Below are 20,982 nucleotides of genomic sequence, written 5' to 3' on the forward strand. Positions count from 1 at the left end.
CACACACACACACACACACACACACACACAAAATAAATGTTAAAAAAATGTGTTTAGCATAAGGTCTACAGGGTCTCACTACGTAGATTGGACTCATAGTGATTCTCCTGTTTTCAGCCTCCCAAGCATGGGGATTATAGGCACGTGCTACCGTGCCTAGTCTCAATCACTGTCTCAGTGTGCTCCAGGCCGGAGCGAGCCACACACCGCCCACTGCCCCCGGCCCCTGCATCTGTCTGAGCAGGCGCTTTAATCCACTGAGCTATCTAGCCAGCCCTGTTTTTAGATATGTTGTTTTCTAATGAAGAAGTTATACTTTTATGTAGAAATATGGTACTTTCTGGAATGGCTAGAACTTGAGTGAATTAGGTAAATTGTGCGTGGATCATGCAGTAGCGGAGATTGAGATGGTGTTGCCCTCTTCGCTTTCTCACCAAGGCCGGGCAGTCGTGTGAGGTCGAGACTTTGACCCCTCTCATCCACCGCTGCAACAAGCTCATCCTGGTGGGAGACCCTAAGCAGCTGCCTCCCACAGTCATTTCCATGGTGAGTTGTTGGGGGCGCTCCTGTTTTTCAGAGGGTGGCTGTTTTTTGCATTATCATCTCTTCATTTGGAGGGAAAAGTAGGGAATGACTGAGAAAAGAGAAGCACTGCTTGAGTTTTAATAATAAAAATGGCTGAGTGTGTCCCTTCTTCGTGGTGCGCTTTTGTGTGTGCACATGTGGAGGAGCAGTGTGAGCGCCGCAGGCCGGAAGCCGTACCTGCTGGTGGCTCCTGGCTGCGCCAGGCCTTCCTGGAGGGTGTGGTCCTGTGTGCTCCATACGTGAAAGGATGTGTGCTGTCTCAGTAACACAAAGGCAGAAAAGAGTCTCAACCTGCTCATTTATATTTAAATATGCACAATTTGATGGAGATGATAGAGGTCATTTTGGAGTACATTTCCAATTGAATTCTCAGTCCCGTAGTACAAGAAAGTGCGCCCCTTGTATCGCCTGGAGCGAAGGTGGCAGGAGGGGATGGAAGTGATGGTAACTCACCCTGTGGGAAGATAAGCGCCTGGGCTGAGGTCCAGGCGCCTCTGTTCACCACTTAAGCCTGTGCTCTCTAGGCCCGTGAGGTCAGCATGGGGGACGTGGACGAGCCTGGATTGTGGCTTTGAAGTGTAGTTCAATGGATTTTCCCAATATAAAGCTTTCTTCTTCTTTGTAGTGCTGAGGGTTGAACCCAGGCCCTTGCACATGATAGCCAAACACTTGACCACTGAACTGCATCCCTGCCCCTTTTTATTCTTTCACATTTGAGACGGTATCTCACTGAGTTGCCCAGGCTGACCTAGGACTTGTGATCCTCTTTCCTCAGCCTCTCAAGAGTGCTGGATCACAGATGGGTGCCTGTATACCCAACTCTAATACATGATTTACACAGTGCTACTCTGGTCATCCCAGAAAACATCATTTTCAAAACATTTCTTCTCAATAGTGGAATGAGTGTATTTTTGTTCTTGTTAGTTTTTTTTTTTTTTTTTTTTTTTTTTTTTTGCGGAACCGGGGATTGAACTCAGGCCCTTGTGCTTGCCAGGGAAGTGCTTATTCTACTGAGCCATCTCCCCGGCCCCTTGTTAGTGTTTTTTGATGGGAATTACTGAAAATGATGGCACAGCTCTTCGTACAGCACCTGAGCCAGGTGCACGCCTGCGAGGAGCAGCCTGGAAGGCCTCCCACTGAGTGCACGCCTCTGCATGGGAAGGGTGACTGTGGGTGTCCCTCTGTGGAGAAGGGTGGAGTGCACATCCTGACGCAGTTCTTCACATAATGAACTGTGCCGCTGAGCCTTGCCGTGGTCATTGTCGTGTCGGGGAGTGGTCCTTGCTTCATCACAGAAGCAGGTACGAGCAGTTACTGGAGGTGACGGCTTTGTTTTCCCCCACAGAAAGCACAGGACTATGGCTACGACCAGTCGATGATGGCGCGCTTCTGCAAACTGCTGGAGGAGAAGGTGGAGCAGAATGCCGTGGGCAGGCTGCCGGTGGTGCAGCTCGTCATCCAGTACAGGATGCATCCAGACATATGCCTCTTTCCTTCCAATTACATCTATTGCAGGAATTTGAAAACACACAAGTAGGTTCCTTGGCGGCTTGCAGGCTTCCTTTATGTGTAGGTGTCATTGCTGAGGAAGCATAGCCATTTTACTGTGTTCTTCAGTCTTATCACAGCATTTTAATAATTTTACTGTTGGGGCCGGGGCGATGGCTCAATAGAATAAGCGCTTTCCTGGCAAGTGCAAGGGCCTTAGTTCAATCCCCGGTTCCGGGGGAAAAAAAATTTACTGTTAGCTGGGTCAGATGCAGACAGCAGAAAGAGAGAAGTCACCCATATTTATACGATCCAAAAGTAATCATTGGAGCTTCTGTTTCTAGGCTTCTGTGCCATTGTTCTTGGTGCTGAGGAGGACCCAGAACTGCACCTGAGCTGTGCGGGTGCTCTACCACTGTCCCCCCAGTGCTTTCATGAACATCTTTTATTCCCTTTTTAAAATTTTTAAAGAATTGGACTAGTCGCAGTGTTGTATGGCTTACCCTTTTTCCATTCACTGTATTTTGAGTAATTTTCCTTTTGTAATTGTTAGAGATCAATTTCTGTAGCACTAGAATAGAAATAGAACTGTTTTGGACCTTTTATTGGTACCCATCTATAAAAGATTTCTCTTGTCCCCTAACTGTGGTGACAGTGCGATCTGTCCTGGTAACCTAGATTCCTATGCGACTGCTCCTTACAGGTTCACAGAATCTCTGCGATGTTCGTCAGACTGGCCATTTCAGCCTTACCTCGTGTTTGATGTCAGCGACGGGTCAGAAAGACGGGATAATGAGTATGTTCTCTTCTTCACTTCCCATTTCGGATAGTCGTCAGAATTGCTGCACTATTTCTGTTTAGATTTATGTTAAAAACATTTCCTGCACACACACAGTGTTTCCTCCTGTCCAGTGGACTAGCAGTGAGGGTCAGGCCGGCAAGTGCACAGAGGCACGAGGAGGTGGCATTGCTGAGGGGTGCAGGCTCAGGCCCGTGGCAAGGGGACTGGTCACCTAGGGAGGCAACAGTAACTTGGACATTGATCCCTTTATCTGGGCAGTCACCCTGGGTGGCTGTGGCCGGGCGGAAGTTGAGCGGCAAGAATGGGAATGAGTAGACAGAAATGGGACAGGACGGGATTCGGGGCGGTGTGTGAGGGCAGATATTGCGGGAGTGCCCACCCAGGAGGCATGCTTCTTAGTGTTTGCACCGGGCCTCTCGCCTCCTGGAGTAAGTGGAAACCCAAATTCCTCCATGCCCACCCTGCCCATGCACTGCCAGGCAGTCAGTGTCCTGGAGCAGAAGCGGGGTTCAGGTAAAGAGGTTGCAGGAGACACAGAGGAGGAGCCCTGTGCACAGCACACATGTAATCCCAGCTCTCGGGAGGCTGAGGAAGGGGCAGCACCAGTTGGAGCCCTGGCCCTGTCTCATGATAAAAAGAAAGGGCTGATGTAGCTCAGAGCAGAAAAAAGCAAAAACAAAACCCAAGAGGAGTGGACTGGCTGACAGCAGCCCCAGCAGGTTGCCATAGAGCCACCACCATGCAGCCTGTGAGAGTAGAGCTTGATTGAGAGTTCCAAGCAGCATCCGAGAAGGGCCAGGGAGCTGATGGCCTTAGGGATGGGCAGGTGGCCAGCCAGTAGGTCGTGTGGAAAGCCAGTGAGAGCCAGCCTTAGGCGTCCCCTGAGGTCACAAGAGAGCACACACTTTAGGGAGTGGGGTGGGAGTGAGGAGGGCAGGGAGGGTGCACACAGGCTTGCTGGGGGTGCCCTGCTGCTCTGCTCTCTGAACGCTGGCTGCTGCATAGACGGTATCTTCGCCAACGTGGGGTATGCTGCCGCTACTCAGTGGTGGGGAGTTGAGAATAATGTATGTGACGTTCTTTCTCGGTCTGTGAGCAGTAGGAAGCCAAGTGATGTTGGCACTTTATTCATATTTGTACATTGTGGTTCTCTTGCTCGTAGTACGGCTGTCACTGTCTCAGCAGGTGAAGAGCTGGGGGAGTCAGCCGGACCGACCCAACTTTCCTCTGAGGCTTCCCACTGTCAGGGCTGTTGTTTGTATTTATTGACGGTGGCCTGAGTGCTCACTGTAACATCCCTGAGCCGCTACTGCCCGAGGAAGAGGCAAGCCCTGTTTGCCTGCCCTTCCCTCTAGTAGGAAGGGGGTTAGCTGGTGCTTGTTAGCAGTTAGACTACTGTGACTCTTGATACAGTTTTTCTTTTCCTCCCATCTTAATTTAGCTCATATATAAATGCTCAAGAAATAAAATTGGTGATGGAAATAATGAGACTTATTAAGGACAAAAAGAGAGAGGCCAATTTCCGAAACATTGGCATAATAACCCATTACAAGGCTCAGAAGACGATGATTCAGAAGGATTTGGAGAAAGAGTTTGATAGGAAAGGGTGAGATATTTTATATATATTTCTATTTTTCTGTTAAAAGATGGAAAGGAGGCTGACGGTGCCGCACCAGGAAGCTGGGAATGCAGCTCTTATGGACTATGCCCTGCTGTGGCTCCCTGGTCCAGGTCTTGGGGACCCTCGAGCTGCCTCCAGGCAAGGGGTTCAGAAGTCGACCCTGTGCTGGCCAGTGCCGTTACCCAAAACACAAGTGTTCTCCCCTTGTTTCTGTAACTTGCTGACCTACGTTGTAATGCTTTGTAAGACTAGTGAAGTTTGAAAAAGTTGTATAATTCTTCTGGTGTCCTTATGTGTAGAGTGTAGATTGTTTTTGTCTTCTTACCTGTACAGCAAAATCATGATGCAGTATTAGAAGTCCATTACCTCAAAAGTTTAACCCAAACACCACAGACAACCAGAATTAACTACAAAAAATATAGACAATCTAAACAGACCTGTGTAATAATTAAGAGATAATGTTAGTATTCAAAGCTCACAGTAAAGAAAAGCTCAAGGCAGGCTTCACGGGTTTATCTTACCAAGCACTAAAATAAAAACATCAGTCTCTTCTTCCAAAAATGCAGAGTCCCCTCATCTCCCAGTTTGTTTGTTTTTTTTTGTTTTTTTTTTTTTTTGTATTTTAGTACAGGGTCTCACTATATAGATCAGACTTGTAGTGATCCGCCTGTGTTCAGCCTTCCAAGAGCTGGGATTACGGGTGTGTGCCACACACCCAGTCTCAATGCCAACGCAGTGTGCCCTGGGAGCAGGGCCGGCACTTTAATCCCAGCTTGTTTTTAGTAAATGTTTTTTTAGCACTTGGTGGTTACCTTCAGCTCTGACACTGAAGCGTGCACGCTTCCCTTCTCCATCACTCCTGCTCCCCTGCCCGCATCCTGACTTGTGTTCCAGGGGTATTTGCCCACCTCCCAAAGCCGGGGGAAGGATTGCCAGAAGACAGATGAGTATACAGCTCCTTCCTTCTGAATACGGATGCAGAAGTCCTAAGCGAAGGAGTAGGAAACTTAGCTCAGCGGTGCAGTGAGAGGGTTATATGCCATGACCAAGTGAGGTTCATCTGAGGGAAGCAGACCTGGGTCAACATGGGAGAGTCAGCATGGTGCCCCACATTAGGAGAGTAAGGGGGCAGATCACTACGAGTCTGATCTATGTAGTGAGACCCTGTAGACCCTGTACTAAAATGCAATAAAAGATAAACTGGGAGAGCCAGGGATTTGCCTGGCTGTCGAGTGGACACAGAAAGGGCATCCAGGTTGAGCCAACCTGGAATACAAAGGAGACTCTTTAGTCTAGTGAAAGGCATCCATGAACCCTCACAGTTTTCATCATTTTTGATGGCGACCTGGAAGCCATTGCCCTAAGATCACAAAGGAAGGTCGCCCTCGCTGCTTCTGTTCCATGTCAACTAGAGGTACAGCCAGCGCAGTTAAGAAAAGGCATCGAAAGGAAGAAGTAAAACCGCATGTTCCTGAGTGGCATCATCTGCTTAGAGAAGCCCTAACAGAGCCACGTGAAGAAGATATGAGTGCCAGTACGTGAGCTTAGCGGAGGTCGTGATATGAGGTTGTGTAGCAAGCATTTGCTGTTCATCTGTGCACCAAAGTGAACAACCTGAAAAGGAAAAAAAAATTCTGCTTACCGTATCATCAAGAAAGAATAAACTACCTAGAAATAAACTTAGCCAAGGAAATGTAACCCTGCATGCGGAGAACTGTGAAGTAAGCGAAGAGGCGCACTGCGTGAGCATGGCCGTGCTCCGCACAGCGGAGGGCAGCGCAAGGTCGAGGGCACAGCTCCCGCCGAGGCTGCTGGCCTCTAGGTAGGCGGTGGTTTCTTAGAGATGACACCAAAGGGCAACATGCTCACATTGGTCTGAACGAAAGTGAAAAAATAGTGGGTCAGAACAGAAAGGACTGGGGATGTGGGCCAGGGGAGAGTGCTTACCCAGAGTGCATGAGGCCCGGGGCCCCTCCCCCAGCACTGTGGAAGGGGTGGGGGGACAGCCAAGGAGATGGAGGGGCATACTTGTAGATCACGTATCTGGGAAGATTATCCTATTTGGAATACAGAACCCGTACAACTCAGTTGTAAGAATGGGCAAGAGATTTGAATGGTTTTCCGAAGGTGTACAAGTGGCCAGTAAGCACACAGATGTTCAGCATCATTTGTCATTGGGGAAGTGAAACGCGAAAGCACGGTGTACCGCCTCAGATCCACCAAGATGGTTATAATTAAACAGCACACAAGGAAGATGTGGAAAAGTGAAACCCGTGTACATTGATTGTGGTGAGGAGAGAAAATGGCAAGTTGCTACAGAAAGCGTTGCGTTGCTGAATGTAGAATTACCATCTAGGTAATTTCATTCTAGGTGTATAACCAAAAGAATTGAACAGAATACACAGAAACTCTGAGGGATACTTATAGCGACGTGAGTTGTAGTAGCCATAAACTAGAAATGACCCAAATACCTACTAGTCTAAGTAGGTGAACTATGATGTGTCTTCAGTGAAATACGAGAGAGCGAATACTCTTCGCTGCTACAAGGTGGTGGGCCTTGGGTGTGTGCGTCTAAGAAGCCAGTCACAGCAGCACGTCTCACAGCTCCGTGGGACTTAGTGGCTCTGTAAGTTTTTAGATAGAAGCAAATTTAGAGGCGCAGTATAGGTGGCGGGTGCCAGGCCCAGGGGAGAGCAGATGGGCGCCAACTGCCAAGATAGCATGAAAAAGGGTTTAAAATACTACCTCTTTATAGAAGGAGATATGTTTACTAATCATTTTACTTCTGAAGTAAACTTCTCTCTGTGTAAGTAGGCCAGCCGAGGTAGACACTGTGGATGCCTTCCAGGGGCGCCAGAAGGACTGCATCATTGTCACCTGTGTCAGAGCGAATACCACACAAGGCTCGATCGGGTGAGGAGCTGCCCTTGCTGCTGTTGCACTTGCTTTTAATCCATGATTAGGCCTGTTGTCTGTCACAGCTATTATATTAATTTCTTTAATCATTTATTTCCTTTTCTAAAACTTGTGTTTAAAGTTGTGAAGTAGATCCATTGTTAGGTCTGCTAGTTTATTAATGCATCTCCTGTCATTTTATCTAACACCAGAGGGTATTTGGACGAAGGGTATTTGGCCAGGGGTACTACCTCACCAAGGGCTGTGTCAGAAAGGCCTTCCTGTCCCTCTTTGTTCCCTGCTGTGCCTCATTTTGTTCATCTTCACTGCTGTCAGTTGGGTCCCTTGAGTCTCCGCGCCTGAGACTCTACTGTTGTTCTTTCTCGTCAGACCCAGATAGGATCGCTAGGTTAGCAATGTACTTTTTCTAAAGGAAAATAGCAGTGGACATGATCTTTCTCAGTCCCAGGTATGGGCTAATAAATAGTTCACGCTTTCCCAGCTAGTTTCAAATTTTACCTTTTTCATGCTTCTGATGCACGGATGTATTTGTCTGATGTTTGTATAGTTCTGCTTCTGTGATGTTTTAACTGATGTGTTTAAGAGTAATTGAACTGGGGCCAGGGAGATAGCTCAGTAGAATAAACGCTTGCCTGGCAAGCACAAGGTCCTGAGTTCAATCCCCAGTACTGCAAAAAAAAAAAAAAAAAAGGAGTAATTAAACTGGTATGTGTTCATAAGACATGCTAATTTTCTAGTATCTCATCTGTCAGAATGGGAAGTGGATGGGTGTGACCCTGGGGTGAAGCAAGGAGGGCTTGGTTAGTTTGCTGGTTTTAATTGATTTGCTTCTGCACTGGGAACTGGGTGGGGCACAGAGAAGTGCCTACAAGGGTGGGAGGTGGGAGCAGTGCTGGAGAAGCTGCCGGGTGCTGCCTGTGTCGTGTGGAGGGGTGTGTGTCACGGCTCGGCTGTGGAAACAGTGATTCTCTTTCTGTTGCTAGGTTCCTGGCGAGTTTGCAGAGGTTGAACGTCACCATTACGCGTGCCAAGTACAGCCTTTTCATCCTTGGACATTTGAGGACCCTGATGGTAGGTAGCCTGTTGGGCGCCACGAGGGAGAAGCTCCAGTGTGCCCGTTCCTGGATTGTTTATTTTTGTTTTCCATCAGAGACAAATTTTGGGTTTTAAAAGTAAGTTTCGTCCTCCAGCAGCTTTTTTCTTGGCGCTTTTATATAGGTGTGTAACTGCTCACTTTCTCGGCCCATAGCCCAGGCACCTTGAAAAGGTCTCACGGTGACCTTTTCAGAAAATGGTCAGTAGCATGAGGTTGTTTATAATCAGTGTAATGCCACACACGTGAACTGTTCAGAACAGCCTCATTGATGTGGCTCTGAGTGGTGCCAGCTGACGCCGGAGTGAGCAGGAGCTCACGCTGAGGGTGTGCGCTGAGCTGCGCGGCCCCACAGGCGCTGCTGGGCAGGGGCGAGTGGCTGTGCATCTCGGTGGACAGACGGCGCTGCCCACGGCAGGGCTCGTACGGCTGGGTGCAGCACCTACTGCCGCTTTGTCTTCAGGGCATAACTTGGTGGGGTTTTTTTAATCTTTTATTTATTTTATATAGGGTTTTGCTATGCAGTTCAGACTCATCCAGTAAGCCTACTACAGTTCTTACTGTCTAGTAGGCAAAATAGTGTAAATAAATATCTGAAAACTTGCAAAGGCAATCCCCGCTAGAGACAGTCTCATCCGGGTGCCCTCATGGAGGGCCTTTACGGACACCAGTGCTGTTGGCAGCTCGGTGTTCTGCATATCCTGTAGTGCACGTTGCCTGACACCTGGAATGAGGGAGAGTTGTCTTGAGATTGAAGGATGGATGGAGGAGGCGGGACAGCTCAGCAAGGGCTGGGGAAGCTGGAGTTTGGCAGCGGAGTGCAAGTGCTTGCAGAGCTCTGAGCTCCAGTTTGTGACAAAGGCATTGTCCTCGTCATAGAGGGCAGCACTGCCCTGAGGAGTGGAGCAGAGGCAGCTGGGCTGGAGCTGCGGTGGGGCACTTGCCTCTCAGGCATGACTGGCTCCTGGCCCAGCAGCAGCAGGCAGACAGTGGCAGGCAGGCAGGCAGGCAGGCAGGCAGGCAGGCGATGGGATGGAAACTGCATTGCTTCTGGCTTTGGCTTCCTTGTCTTTTTGATTCCTTAGCTCAGGTTTCCCTGTGAAAAATGGCAGGGATCGGGAAGTGCTTGGTGTTCTCTGAGAAGCCAGAATTGAACCTTTCTTTCTCAGGAGCTATTGCCATGACTAGGATTGGGTTAAATGCCAAGTTCAGGTGTAGTAGACTTAGCAGAAATAGCAAGGCTAGGGCCAGGGAGATGGCTCAGCAGAATAAGCACTTGCCTGGCAAGCGCAAGGGGCTGAGTTCAATTCCTGGTTCCGAAAAAAAAAAAAAAGAAAAAGAAATAGCAAGGCTATCTACCTCGTGTGTGTTAGCCACGGGCAAAACTCTACGGCCTCTTAGGGTGAGGGAAACTGAGCCGCAGGCCTGGTGCTCCTCATGGGGCTGTATTCCAATTTTACAGATGAGGAAGCAGGTTCAGAGAGGTCAGATAATGACCAGGGTCACACGGCAGGGAACTGTTACGCAGCCTCACTGCAGCCAGTCGCCTTTATAAGTAGTATAGCGGAGCTTGTGTGAGAAAAGCAGTCTACTTCTTTTTCCTCCCATCATTGTTTTTTTCCTCCACTTTTTGCCCATTCTTTTGTTTTTGTCTTAAGAGATGCAGGTTTTAGTGGTTATAAAGCCTCAGTTAACAGCTGGAGCTGGGAGACTTTAGGGAAAAGAGGGACAACGCGTTGGGTTTTTCCCCTAAATGTACTTTTCATTTCCTAAGGTCCTCCAGAAAAGAAACAAAGTGGGATGGAGTCTCCGTAGCCCGTTTCAGTGGGTTAGGGTACTCCTGCGCCTCTCGACAGGGCACATGCACTGAGGCGCTGGCCGCCAGAGCCATGTCTTCTGTTGTAGCTCACAGCCCTGCCGAAGAGGCCACACAGCGCTCTGGACACGCAGCCTTCATGCAGTGGCCACAGAAGTGTGGGGCCGTTGTGCACTTGGAATGGGGTGGTGTGGCTAAGGAACTGAAGTTTTATTTATTTATTTATTTATTTGCGGAACCAGGGATTGAACTCAGGCCCTTCACTTGCCAGGCAAGTGCTTGCTTATTCTGCTGAGCCATCTTCCTGGCCCCTGAAGTTTTAATTTTATTTAGTGGAAATTAAAACAAAGCTTTTGGCAAGAGCAGACCTTCCAGGCAGCGTATTACCAGGTAGCTTGAGTAACAGCTGAGGACGGCCAGACTGCCTCCTTCGAGCTAGGGCCAGCTGTGCTGTTAGCAGTGTGGCTTTGTCGCTCTGTACTGGAGCTTACTGTTGCCTTTTAGTTCTGTCTGATGAGTAGTGTCTGATCATGAAAGCTTACACCAGAGATGAAAGCTACAGCCCTATACTTGCCGTGCATATTTCTTTGGTGTGTAATTGTTTCTTCTCTTTCATCTCAAGGAAAACCAGCATTGGAATGAACTGATTCAGGATGCTCAGAAGCGTGGTGCTATTGTTAAGACCTGTGACAAAAACTACAGACATGACGCAATGAAGATCCTGAAGCTCAAGCCCGCGCTGCAGCGAAGTCTGACCCACCCCCCTACCATTACCCCCGAGGTGTCCAGGCCCCTGGGCGGCCTGCCTAGCAGCAGGCTGGACAGTGGACTCACCAAGATGCCCTTTGCTGCTTCTCTGTACCACAGCCCCTCTGACTCTAATGAAGCTGTTGTCCCCGTAACTGCAAGGGACCCTGAAGGGCCGCTGCTGCAGGACCGACTTCGGGACCCACGACTGCTCAGGAGATTCAAAGCTGAAGCCAAGGCAGGGACGTTTCTCAGGGATCCGCAAGCCCTGAGCCCCCAGCATCCTGGAGCAGCGCCTCCGTGGGGCGAGCTGGGCTTTTCTGTGACTTACCAGGACTTGGGCAGTGCCCTGCAGCCATCTGCTGCTCACGTCACCCCTCAGACCTACCATTGCCCTCTGGCACGGGGTGAGCTTTTTGCTGTTGGCACTGACACAGCTGGGAGTAGAAGGAGAGGTGATGACCAGGAGAGCGGGCGAGGGGACAGGAGAGAGGCGTGGGCTCTCAGTGAGGGTGAGTGGGAGAACTATAGCTTTGCGACTTACCAGTCAAAGAGGGAGTCTGCCTGGAACAGCAGATCAGAGGATAACAGTTCAAAGAAGAGAAAGCTTTGGTAGCAAAGCCACACAAGGGGACTGTCAGCTACAGGCACTTTACAAGCTTAAGGTGACCAGTGACTAGGACCATTCAGATGAGGTGATTTGTTTTTTCCTCTAAGGAATTTGTATATTGTTGGCAAACACAGAAGTAGCCTGATGCCCGAGCCTTCTGTTCACCTTGAGTAGATCTTTCAGTTGCACACGTTTTCTGGGCACAGTTGAGTTAGTGTCCTTGGAGTCAGGGCTCCTGGTCTCCACCTGTTGAGCTCTGGTTCTTCAGTAGAGAAGGAGGTTGGTCTGCATGAATGTTACAAGAGCTGCAGTGTATATTTCTATAGCAAATAACAAAATCCTTTTAAAGCTTAATCTGGTAGACCACTTTCTTTTCCCTGCTTAAAATGTTAATCATTTTTTAACAACTTTATATTAAAAATGAGAGGAAGGCGGGTCCTTTCAACTGTTGTTATAGAGACCGGTTTCTCTAACTGCCTAGGTCATTTGGGATAAACTGAGTCACTGCTCATGGGTCAGGGGCCTCTTAGTTGTGTTTAAACACAACAGCCAAGGTCTTGTGGGGACCTCAGGAAGCGCAGTCCCAGGAGGTGAGGTGCCAAGGGCCGCGCTCTTCAGTGAGCACAGGACATTGGGTGTGCGACACATTCTTGTCACTGTTTGAGTATGCCCCCAGATCTCTAGCTGAAATTTGTACTGTTGTTGAAGTAGAGGGATTCTTAACCCGTCCTCAAGTGGGGAGGCTTGTGTAGTAGGCCAGGTACAGACACAGTGGCGACAAGTGCTGCTTTGGCCGGGGAGTATCTGCACAGTTACTTGTTGAGGCTCTCCGAGTTCCAGCAAAGTCTAACACTGCCCTAGCATTCCAACTGCCAGGCAGCTCTGGGGACCACTGGGGCAGGCCCAGAGAGCATCTCTGGCAGGAAACGAGAAGGAGAGTCCTAGAGCAAGCGTTGAGGAAGGAAGCGCTCCCCTCTGGGCTGAGGGGGCAGGATGAGGGAGGGGCTGCCGGGCTTGGCTCGGGGGTCCAGTCGTCCACACGAGGCGCCTGAGCGTCCTGAGCATGACTGATGGACAGATGACCGTCTGACAACTCAGGGCTTGAGTGGTTGCTGCACAGCCAGTCCACTAATTTGAGGCAGGAAGACACATTCCCAAAGATGAATGTGCATCATCTGAAATTGTCTTTTTCATCCGCTGTTTGAAGCAAAAAGTTTGGTATAGAAATTCTCTTTGCACAGAGTGTGTGGAGCTTGGTGCTCCGGCTGCCTGGTTTCCGCACCGTTTCCGTGCCCACTGTGCCTGTGTCAGCTGAACACCCTGGGACCAGCGGGGCCTCCTGGAACACTTAGTGCCCAGAGCAGACCCCTGCCCCTGGGTGTGGGTGCAGCTGTCCCAGCTGACAGCCTCAGGCTCTGCGGCTTCTCCTGCATCCATTTTGCTACCACACCACGCTACTGTCCATGGCGTGGTGGGTGAACTACTGCTACCTGAAGTTGCATTTCCTGTTCCTTGGCAAAGTATTTGATTGAGCAGAGACTTGGAGAGAAGGTGGGGAGTCTAACAGGCTGGGTTCTTAGGGAGGCCTAAGCAGTAGCTGGGATCCAGGCAGCTCCCCCTCCATCTGTGCTAATGCGAACACACGAGTCCAGAGGGAGGGTCCACCAGAATGCATCCTGGTGTTCTTTTCGGGGAAGAGACCCTTGTTCTGAGGGTGTGTCCATCTGTTGGGTCACCCCTCGCTAACTTGTTTATGCAAAAGTAGCAGGAGAACTGTGCTGTTTCCACTCCCTCCTGGGTGCTGGAGGTGGAGCCCAGGACCACCCGCATGTGAGGTCAGCAAGGTTAGCACTCCACTGCCCTGTGTCCTCCCTCCTCGCCAGCCAGCCTCAGCCGGGTGACAGCGTCTCAGTACAGTTGGACCCGATGTGAAATGTGCAGTTGATGTGTTGCACTGGGTAGGCTTAGGTGCAGGGAGCTGCGTGTCACCTGCGGCCTTTGCTGACGTAGCCGGCACAGCACTGCGCTGCTGCCGGAGGTCAGTTTGCGGGGCGATGCGAGGGACATTCCCATGCCCCTGCCGCGGCACTGAGGGGAAGGGCCCTTCTTTGGTTGTTAGCAATCTCAACAGGAATATTATATATCCTACTTCAAACTTGATTTGCTTCTTTTTACATACTTTGCCTTGAATTTATTTTGCACAATTTGTTTATATGTTTTGGTGGATTATCAGGAGTAGATTTGATACGTACATGTGAATAACCTGTAAATAAATTTTATAACATATGTACTAAACTGTTTTCTAAAATTAGTTGTGCAGATGGCCATTTTCTTGCTATGGCTTTGACTTTATACTATGGATTCATAGCTGGAATTTGGTGAAAAAAGTAGCCCTGTTGGCTGTTGAAAAGCTAAATTTTAAGAGACGATGGCAATTAAAAATAGAAATAAAACTGAGATGGGTTCGAAGTTATGTGACTGCGTTAAGACCTGTCTTACCCTGTTTCCCAGTGGGAGCTCGTCTTTCACTGAGCAGCAGGCGCACTGTAGCCCAGCTGGCTCTGGCTGCTTCCCGGCTCCTTCGGGAGCCCTCCCCGGGTGGTGACAAGGGGCATCCCGGCCAGCACTGGCGGTGCGTGTGTCATGCATCGGGTGTTGCACAAGTGTCTGCAGAGCCACCAGCTCCTTTAGCCGGGAGGGGGAGGGAGGAGGAACAGCTGAGCAGAGCAGTGGCTGAGACTGATCCTGAGCCAAGCTCCTGGTGGCGGCGTGGGGGCTGCAGGCTGCCTGTGGCCATGGCCGAGGTGGGGGTGACTTCCATAAAGGCTAGAGCTGCAGGCGTGAGGCCGCTGTTCAGGCTCTGCCTGTTGAGGGCGCTTGACCTCAGCTCTACCGCTTCTCCTGTGCCGGTTCTGCCACCACACCGCAATATTGTGCAGCCTGGTGGCACGGAGGGGGGTTGGGGGGTTAACATTTGCCAAGTGGTCCAAGAGAGGAATGCTGTGGTGGCCGCCTCACCCGCGCAGTTACTACAGCTGCTGTACTCATTTTTAAAGTTGCTAGACTCCTGAGTGATCGACCCACACAGCTGCCCCACCGCCTGGGCTTCACCATTCATTGTGGAATAAATAATTCAAGGAGGAAACCAAAATTTAAATTCAGCTTAAAGAGAATTTACAGTGGTGGGCAGCGGTTCATGCACACACGGGACTCCTTCCACCTCTTAGAAGGCCTGAGTTACCAGCACCCTGTGCTGCCACACACAAGCCGTCTGCCAAGCCTGGTGCAGGGATGGTGCCCAGGGACCCTCGATCTGAAGTCTGCCGGGGCCATCATCCTCACAGCTCAGCTCTGGGGACAGCTGGTAGTCTGAGAGTTCACGACCTGGATAGAAGCTTCCCATGCCAGGGCTGCACCCCCTTCTCACTTTGGTTCACGCACCGGTGATGCCACCTTCAGGTAGCCAGGGCAGCTGGTTTGCCATCTCAGGTACCTGGGACGGGGCCCACGGAAGCAGAGCTCTCTGGCATCTTCGCTTCTGTCCAGAAGGGAGGTTCTCAAGGGAAGGAAAGCAGAGCCATGCGGTGATGGTGGACGCTGTCAGAAGGGGAGGCAGGGGCTGCCTGGGCCGGCAGGACCCAGCCTGAGCCAGTCGCCAGCAGGGCCCCGAGGCACTGTGGCTGCCACCCAGTGCTAGAGGAGCCGCTCTGCACAGGACTGGCACTGGGTGGTGCTCCAGGTGTGTCATGTCAGAGTGCCCCAGGCCTGGCTCCACGCACAGCTGACGCCAGCTCCGCAGCAGGAAGCAGCCTCGACATTTCTGTGTTCTGTATTGCAGCGTTTAGTTGGCTCTGTACCTGTTGTTCATCTACTAAGAATGTCTTTTTTTCCCCCTTTTATTTCAAGGATTTCTACCTTTTTGTGGTTAACATAATTTCCTGGGTATGAGGGCAAAGCCTTAGGCTAAGAAACACTAGAAAAAGCCCTAACATTTGCCAGTGGTAACGTGTCAGGCAGTGATGTTTAAAAACATGTTTTTTTTCCCTCTCCCTTGGAGCAACTTTAGGTTCACAACAAAAGTGAGCAGAAAGCGCAGATTTCCCATCCCCCGCGCCCCACGGTGGTCCCCTCATTCCTCACCAAGGCCAAGCCATGCTCATCCGGAGTCTGGCAGGCTCACGGGGGTTACTGTTCGGCGCGCGGGCGATTCCATGTCCAGTGCTGGAATATTTCAAGGGGCACCTTCCTCTGCCCTCAAGACCCACCGTGCTCCACCTACTCTGAGCTTTGTTTTTTTTTTTTTTTTTTTTTTTTTAAATCTCTTTGAGACAAGGTCTCATTGTGCAGTTCAGGCTGCCCTCGAGCTCATTTTAGCCCAGGCTGGCCTTGAACTCACAATGATCCTCCTGCCTCAGCCTCCTGAGTGCTGGGATTACGGGTGTGTGCCACCATGCTCAGCTCTAAATATTTTATTTGTATATTTTCTGTTGTGAGACAGGGTCTAGTTATGCGGGTCAGGCTGGTCCTGATTTTACTATGTAGTCCAGGCTGAGCTCTAACTAACTGTGATCCTCCTGCGTCAGCCTCCCAAGTGCCAGGACTACAGGTGTGCATCACCACCCTTGCTTATAGACTTATTTTTTATGTTCCAGTTTTAAGTTTTACAGAGGTAAATAAAGGCAATAAAAATAATTTTACAGAAGACATACTAGCTACATAGTCAAGAAAAAACAAAAACCTGTGGAACAGGCCCAGTGTTCACAAATTCGGTCCTGCTGGGTGGTGTCGATTGCCCATGGTGAGAGAGAAGGGTGGCTTCAAATCCTGGCAAGGCCAGGCTGGGCGTGCCTGGCCCAGGTCCCCACAAGCCCAGGACACCTCTCCTGCGCCTTGAGCCCCTGGGCCGGATGGGAACTCGGGTAAGAGTTTGGATAGCTGGAAGAACAACTGCGTGTGTGCAAGCGTATGTGTGTGTCTGCGTGCCTGTGTGTGTGTGCACCCCACATGGCACCCATGGGGCAAGTGACACTCCAGCAGCAGGGGACCACGGTGGAGGGCCTGTGCGGGGTCCAAGCCTCGCAGAGGGGAACAGGGTAGAGGGAAGACGAATGACAGACCTGGGTTCAGGAGGACTGAAGTGCGGGCTCAGTTACCGCATTTATTGGTTCCAAGGTTGTACATACAACGTTTTGATCGTCTGCCCACCATTTGCCCTAGTGAACGCTAAGCCTTCCCTGTTTCCCCAGGAAAGGAATAGCTTGCAAGGCCAAGCTGATGAGCAGGAGATCACTCATTCTAGAGCCCGGGGAACACAGGTGAGCTCTTTGCTCAGACCCAGGGGATGCCGCTGAGCCCACTGCTCAGACCGCAGGTCCCGGAAGCTGTGCATGTCGCCACATCTACTTCCTCATGATTGTTTGTTCCAGGACCCGGTCTCCAACAGGCCTGCAATGTGGACGGCTACAAATGATTCTGACCCAGATGCCTGTGGGCCTCTGTAGCTCCCCCACTTCTCAGGGTGGGGACAAAGGTGCCCAAGGGCACCCTGCATGGCGCCGTCCGCCAAAGATGGAAATGCACCTACCACCTGCAGTCCCCACCACAGCCAGTCCCCACTAAGGGAGCCCCCACAAGAGCCCAAGCTGGCCAAGCTCATCATCGTCTAGGCATGGAAGGCAGAGACCCTGTCCAGGTGCGCTAGTCACCTAGAATCTGCCACCTTGCCCAGCTGTAGCCGATGGCCCTGGCCCTGGCCCTGGCCTGGCCAACCAGCTCACCCTGCACCCATCCTTCCTCACAGGTGCAGCCCACAAGCGGCCTCGCCCCACCCTGATCTACCTGTCACCCTTGTGGGCCTGGCCACTGTCCCTGCCACCAGCTCTGTCCTGGAGCCCTGCCACCATCTCCCTCCCTCCTGGTTACAGTGTGCCCTCCACACACAGTGGTTCCATTTCAGACATTTCGAACATGCAGGACAGCAGTAGTGTAAGGGACACCTGTCTCCTCCGTGCCCATACCCTTGGATCCTGAACTGTTCAAGGAAGTAAAGCAGTGTGGGTACAGTTAGGGCGACCCCCTCTCCGCCAGAAGGGACACCCAACTGAGACGCTTGCAGGGGGTGGATTTGACAGTGCTTGAGGATGTTTGTGGTTGTCACTCTGGGGGAGTGTAGCGGTCGAACACCCCAAAGTGACAGGGTTGTCCTGTCCTTCAGGTTGGCGGTGCCAGCCCTGAGGGCACCTCACACGGATGGCTGGACTCCCAGTCTGGCCCAGTGTCATGCTCTCACTTCTGGCTGGTGGCTCTTGGCCCCACTTTCGTGCTAGGTTTTCTCTAGAATGCATCTGTGGCATGGAAATACAAACCTGTGGCGCAAGGCTGTCACACGAGCTGCCACTCTGAAGCTGGACCCTCGCTGGGGACCCTGTTACTCTACCTGGCCAGTTGTCATACTGTGGGTTACATACTGTGAGCTGTTTCCTGGCCACAGGACTCTAAGCTCCTTTGACTGGGACTCTACCTGCCCACCTGCACCTGCCCACCTGCACCGGCCCACCTCCAACTGCTCACCTCCACCTGCCTACCTGCACCTGCCCACCTGCACCTGCCCACCTGCACCTGCCCACCTGCTCAACAATTTTAAACAATCGTTTATTTAAAAAAAAAAAAAAACTTACTAGTCCTGGTTGCACAGAGCAATGGCGCAAGTTTCGGGATTCATTGTGACATTGCAGCACAGGTACGCAGCAGGTAGAGACCAGATCAGGAAAGCGGGGTATGTGTCGCTCCAGACATTTAGCATTTCTTTCTGTTGGGGAAACTTCAAAAAATCTCTACAAGTGCTCATGAAATAACTCGGTTATCGCTGTCAGCCATGCTTGCTCAGTTGTGGGGTGGCACCTGAGAAGCTATCCCCCCCCCCGCAGCCCCTAAGCCACTGGCTGTGCTCCCTAGCTCCGCGCCCCTCCCCAGTGGGCCCTGGGGGTGGGGTATAAGTTCTAATTTTGCCATTATAATCGACAGATAATTTGAGCTGGAATTTCTTTTCTGACACTACTGTGCTGGGGCTTGAACCAGGGCCTTGTGTGTGCCAGGCAAGTGCTCTACCACTGAGCAGCATCCCCAACCCTTTTTATTCTACTTTGAGACAGTCTCACTGAGTGGCCTTGGGCTTAAGATCTGCCTACCTCATCCCAAGTAGCTGGGGTTATGGGCACATGCCAACATCCACCATGCCCAGGCTTTATTGGGCCCTGGGTGTGGCCTTGGGTGTATGTGTGACTGAGGATTGATCCCAGGAACCTCACACTGTTACATCCCCAGGTCTTTTTTTGTTTTGTTTTGAGATGAAGGCTCACTAAGTCCCTAATTTGCCAGACTGGGCTTGAACTTGTGATCCCCCTGCCTCAGCCTCCGAGTGCTGGGATGACAGGGTGCACCACTGTGCTGGCTCCTCCTGGGCCTTTCTTAACATGACTGAGGATCTCGTTTTCTTTGGGCCCAAGGCCTTGTCTCCTGGAGCCTGCAACACTTTTAGAGCACACACACGGATCTGAGGGTCTTCAGGCCGCCCACCCAAAGCCACCAGGAGCAGTCCAAGCTGCGTTTGAATCTTACCTTTCAGATCTGTGCAGGGAATCCCTGTCACGTACAGGCTGCCACGTGTCCAACAGCGCGATGACTGGGACACATGGTACGTGAGTTCTGTTTCCCCGGCCTGGAAGTGTGGGACGCTGCCCGTGCTGGCCCTTGGAAGTGTGGGACACTGCCCGTGCTGGCCCTTGGGCTCAAGCCACCCTACAAAGTGCAGCCTGCTGTGTCCCCGCTAGGCCTGAGCTGTCGGGGACCCCGGGCACTCCATCGCTGACTCTCGGGCCTCAGGGGACCTGCTGTACGGACGGACGCGGCGTTGGTGGGAGGGAGGAGGTGTTGGGGAAATGCGGGGCACCCTGGCTGTCCATGGCAGGCACTGTTCTAAACTGTGCGGATGGACTCCTGTGCACATTGACAAGGGTGAGGACTGGGTTTCTCTTTTATTGTCAAAACCCTCCTTTGGAATTCAAAGCGCAGTGTTCCATTTTGTATACCAGGTTAAAATAAAAGAAAGGTAGAGGTCCAAGGTTCTGAAACGGGGGCTGGGCGGGGACACCTGGGCCGAGGGCAGTGCCCAGGCTGAGTTTGGGCGCCAGCTCTCCTGCCCACCCTGGCAGGGTTATTGAGTGTTCCAGGCTTTGCAGTCTTTCCTTGCCCCTAGCTGTCCCGACATATGTCTCTGCGTCCCGTGATCCTTTGGGTACTCTCTTCTTTGATAACTAAATTACCTGGAGTTGTTTGGGGTTCTTGGATCCACTTTGTTTGGGGAGCTTGTAGCTCAGGTTCCTGGCACGACACTTTTGGCATCTCAGTGTGTGCAGCTGTAAAATGGGTGTCTCAGCAGAGCCCACTTTCCCAGGCATGGTGGTGCACACCTGTAATCCCACACTAGGAAGGCTGAGGCAGGAAGACTGAGCCCAGCCTGGGCTACATAGTGAGGCTCTGTCTCAAAAACCAAAAATCTATAGACAGACAAACAAATAAACACAGCCACTTCTCAGTGTTGAAGTGAGGCCCTTGAAATCATACCCGTCGATATGGTTCTATACAGGGGTCAGCGCTCATGTTCTGAAACACGGTGATGGCACGGTGGCTGGTAACATTCCTTACATAGGGTTTTGGAGACAAACACTTACTTTATAATTCAGGCTTGCTGTGAACTCACCATGGAGCCATCCTCCTGCCTCAGCCTCCTGATTTCTGGGATTACAGGCATGTACTACCGCGCCTGGCTTATAATTTAATCTATATTTCAAAATAGCTACAAGAGAGGCTTTTGAATGTTCCTAACACAAAGAAATTTTTGTTATGATAAATATGTTAATTTTATGTTAAATATGCCCTGATCTGATCATTGTATATTATATACATGTATCAAAATACCACACTCAAGGGCTGGTGAGATGGCTCAGTGGTCTAAAGCACCCACTTAGAACAAGCTAAGCTAAGCAAAGCACAGGGACGGTGGTTCAATCCCCCAGCACCACATGCCAGCCAGCCCCACCCCCTGGTGGGCTGAGCTGGCCACACACACACACACATAAATAAATAAATAAATAAATAAATAAATAAATAAATAAATTTAAAAAAAATACCACACTCAAGCCCTCCAAAAATATGAAAAGAAATTAGAAACAAGAAATGTCAATCCTCAGCACACAAGTATGCTTCAAATGCTGAGATGGGGGGCAATATTTGTGCTTGGGTGTTT

General features: G+C 50.8%; 1 protein-coding gene across 7 annotated transcripts in view; it reads left to right on the forward strand.

Annotated features, from left to right (window-relative positions):
* Setx (senataxin) overlaps nucleotides 1-14,141 on the forward strand; it is a 74,045-nt gene extending 59,904 nt beyond the window's left edge. For 6 of the 7 annotated variants that reach the window (XM_023700261.1, XM_023700260.1, XM_023700263.1 and 3 more), the window contains 7 exons: nucleotides 439-546; nucleotides 1,931-2,118; nucleotides 2,777-2,869; nucleotides 4,317-4,481; nucleotides 7,311-7,409; nucleotides 8,396-8,483; nucleotides 10,944-14,141. In XM_023700261.1, the coding sequence (XP_023556029.1) occupies nucleotides 439-546; nucleotides 1,931-2,118; nucleotides 2,777-2,869; nucleotides 4,317-4,481; nucleotides 7,311-7,409; nucleotides 8,396-8,483; nucleotides 10,944-11,684 (1,482 nt within the window). In that variant the 3' untranslated portion in view covers nucleotides 11,685-14,141. The remainder of the gene's footprint in view (nucleotides 1-438; nucleotides 547-1,930; nucleotides 2,119-2,776; nucleotides 2,870-4,316; nucleotides 4,482-7,310; nucleotides 7,410-8,395; nucleotides 8,484-10,943) is intronic. The other variant, XM_023700264.1, reaches the window with a different exon arrangement.
* Nucleotides 14,142-20,982: the final 6,841 nt, after the last annotated feature.

This window comes from Octodon degus, unplaced genomic scaffold, assembly GCF_000260255.1.
Source record: "Octodon degus isolate 3935 unplaced genomic scaffold, OctDeg1.0 scaffold00123, whole genome shotgun sequence".
In the NCBI taxonomy this organism is placed as follows: Eukaryota; Metazoa; Chordata; class Mammalia; order Rodentia; family Octodontidae; genus Octodon; species Octodon degus.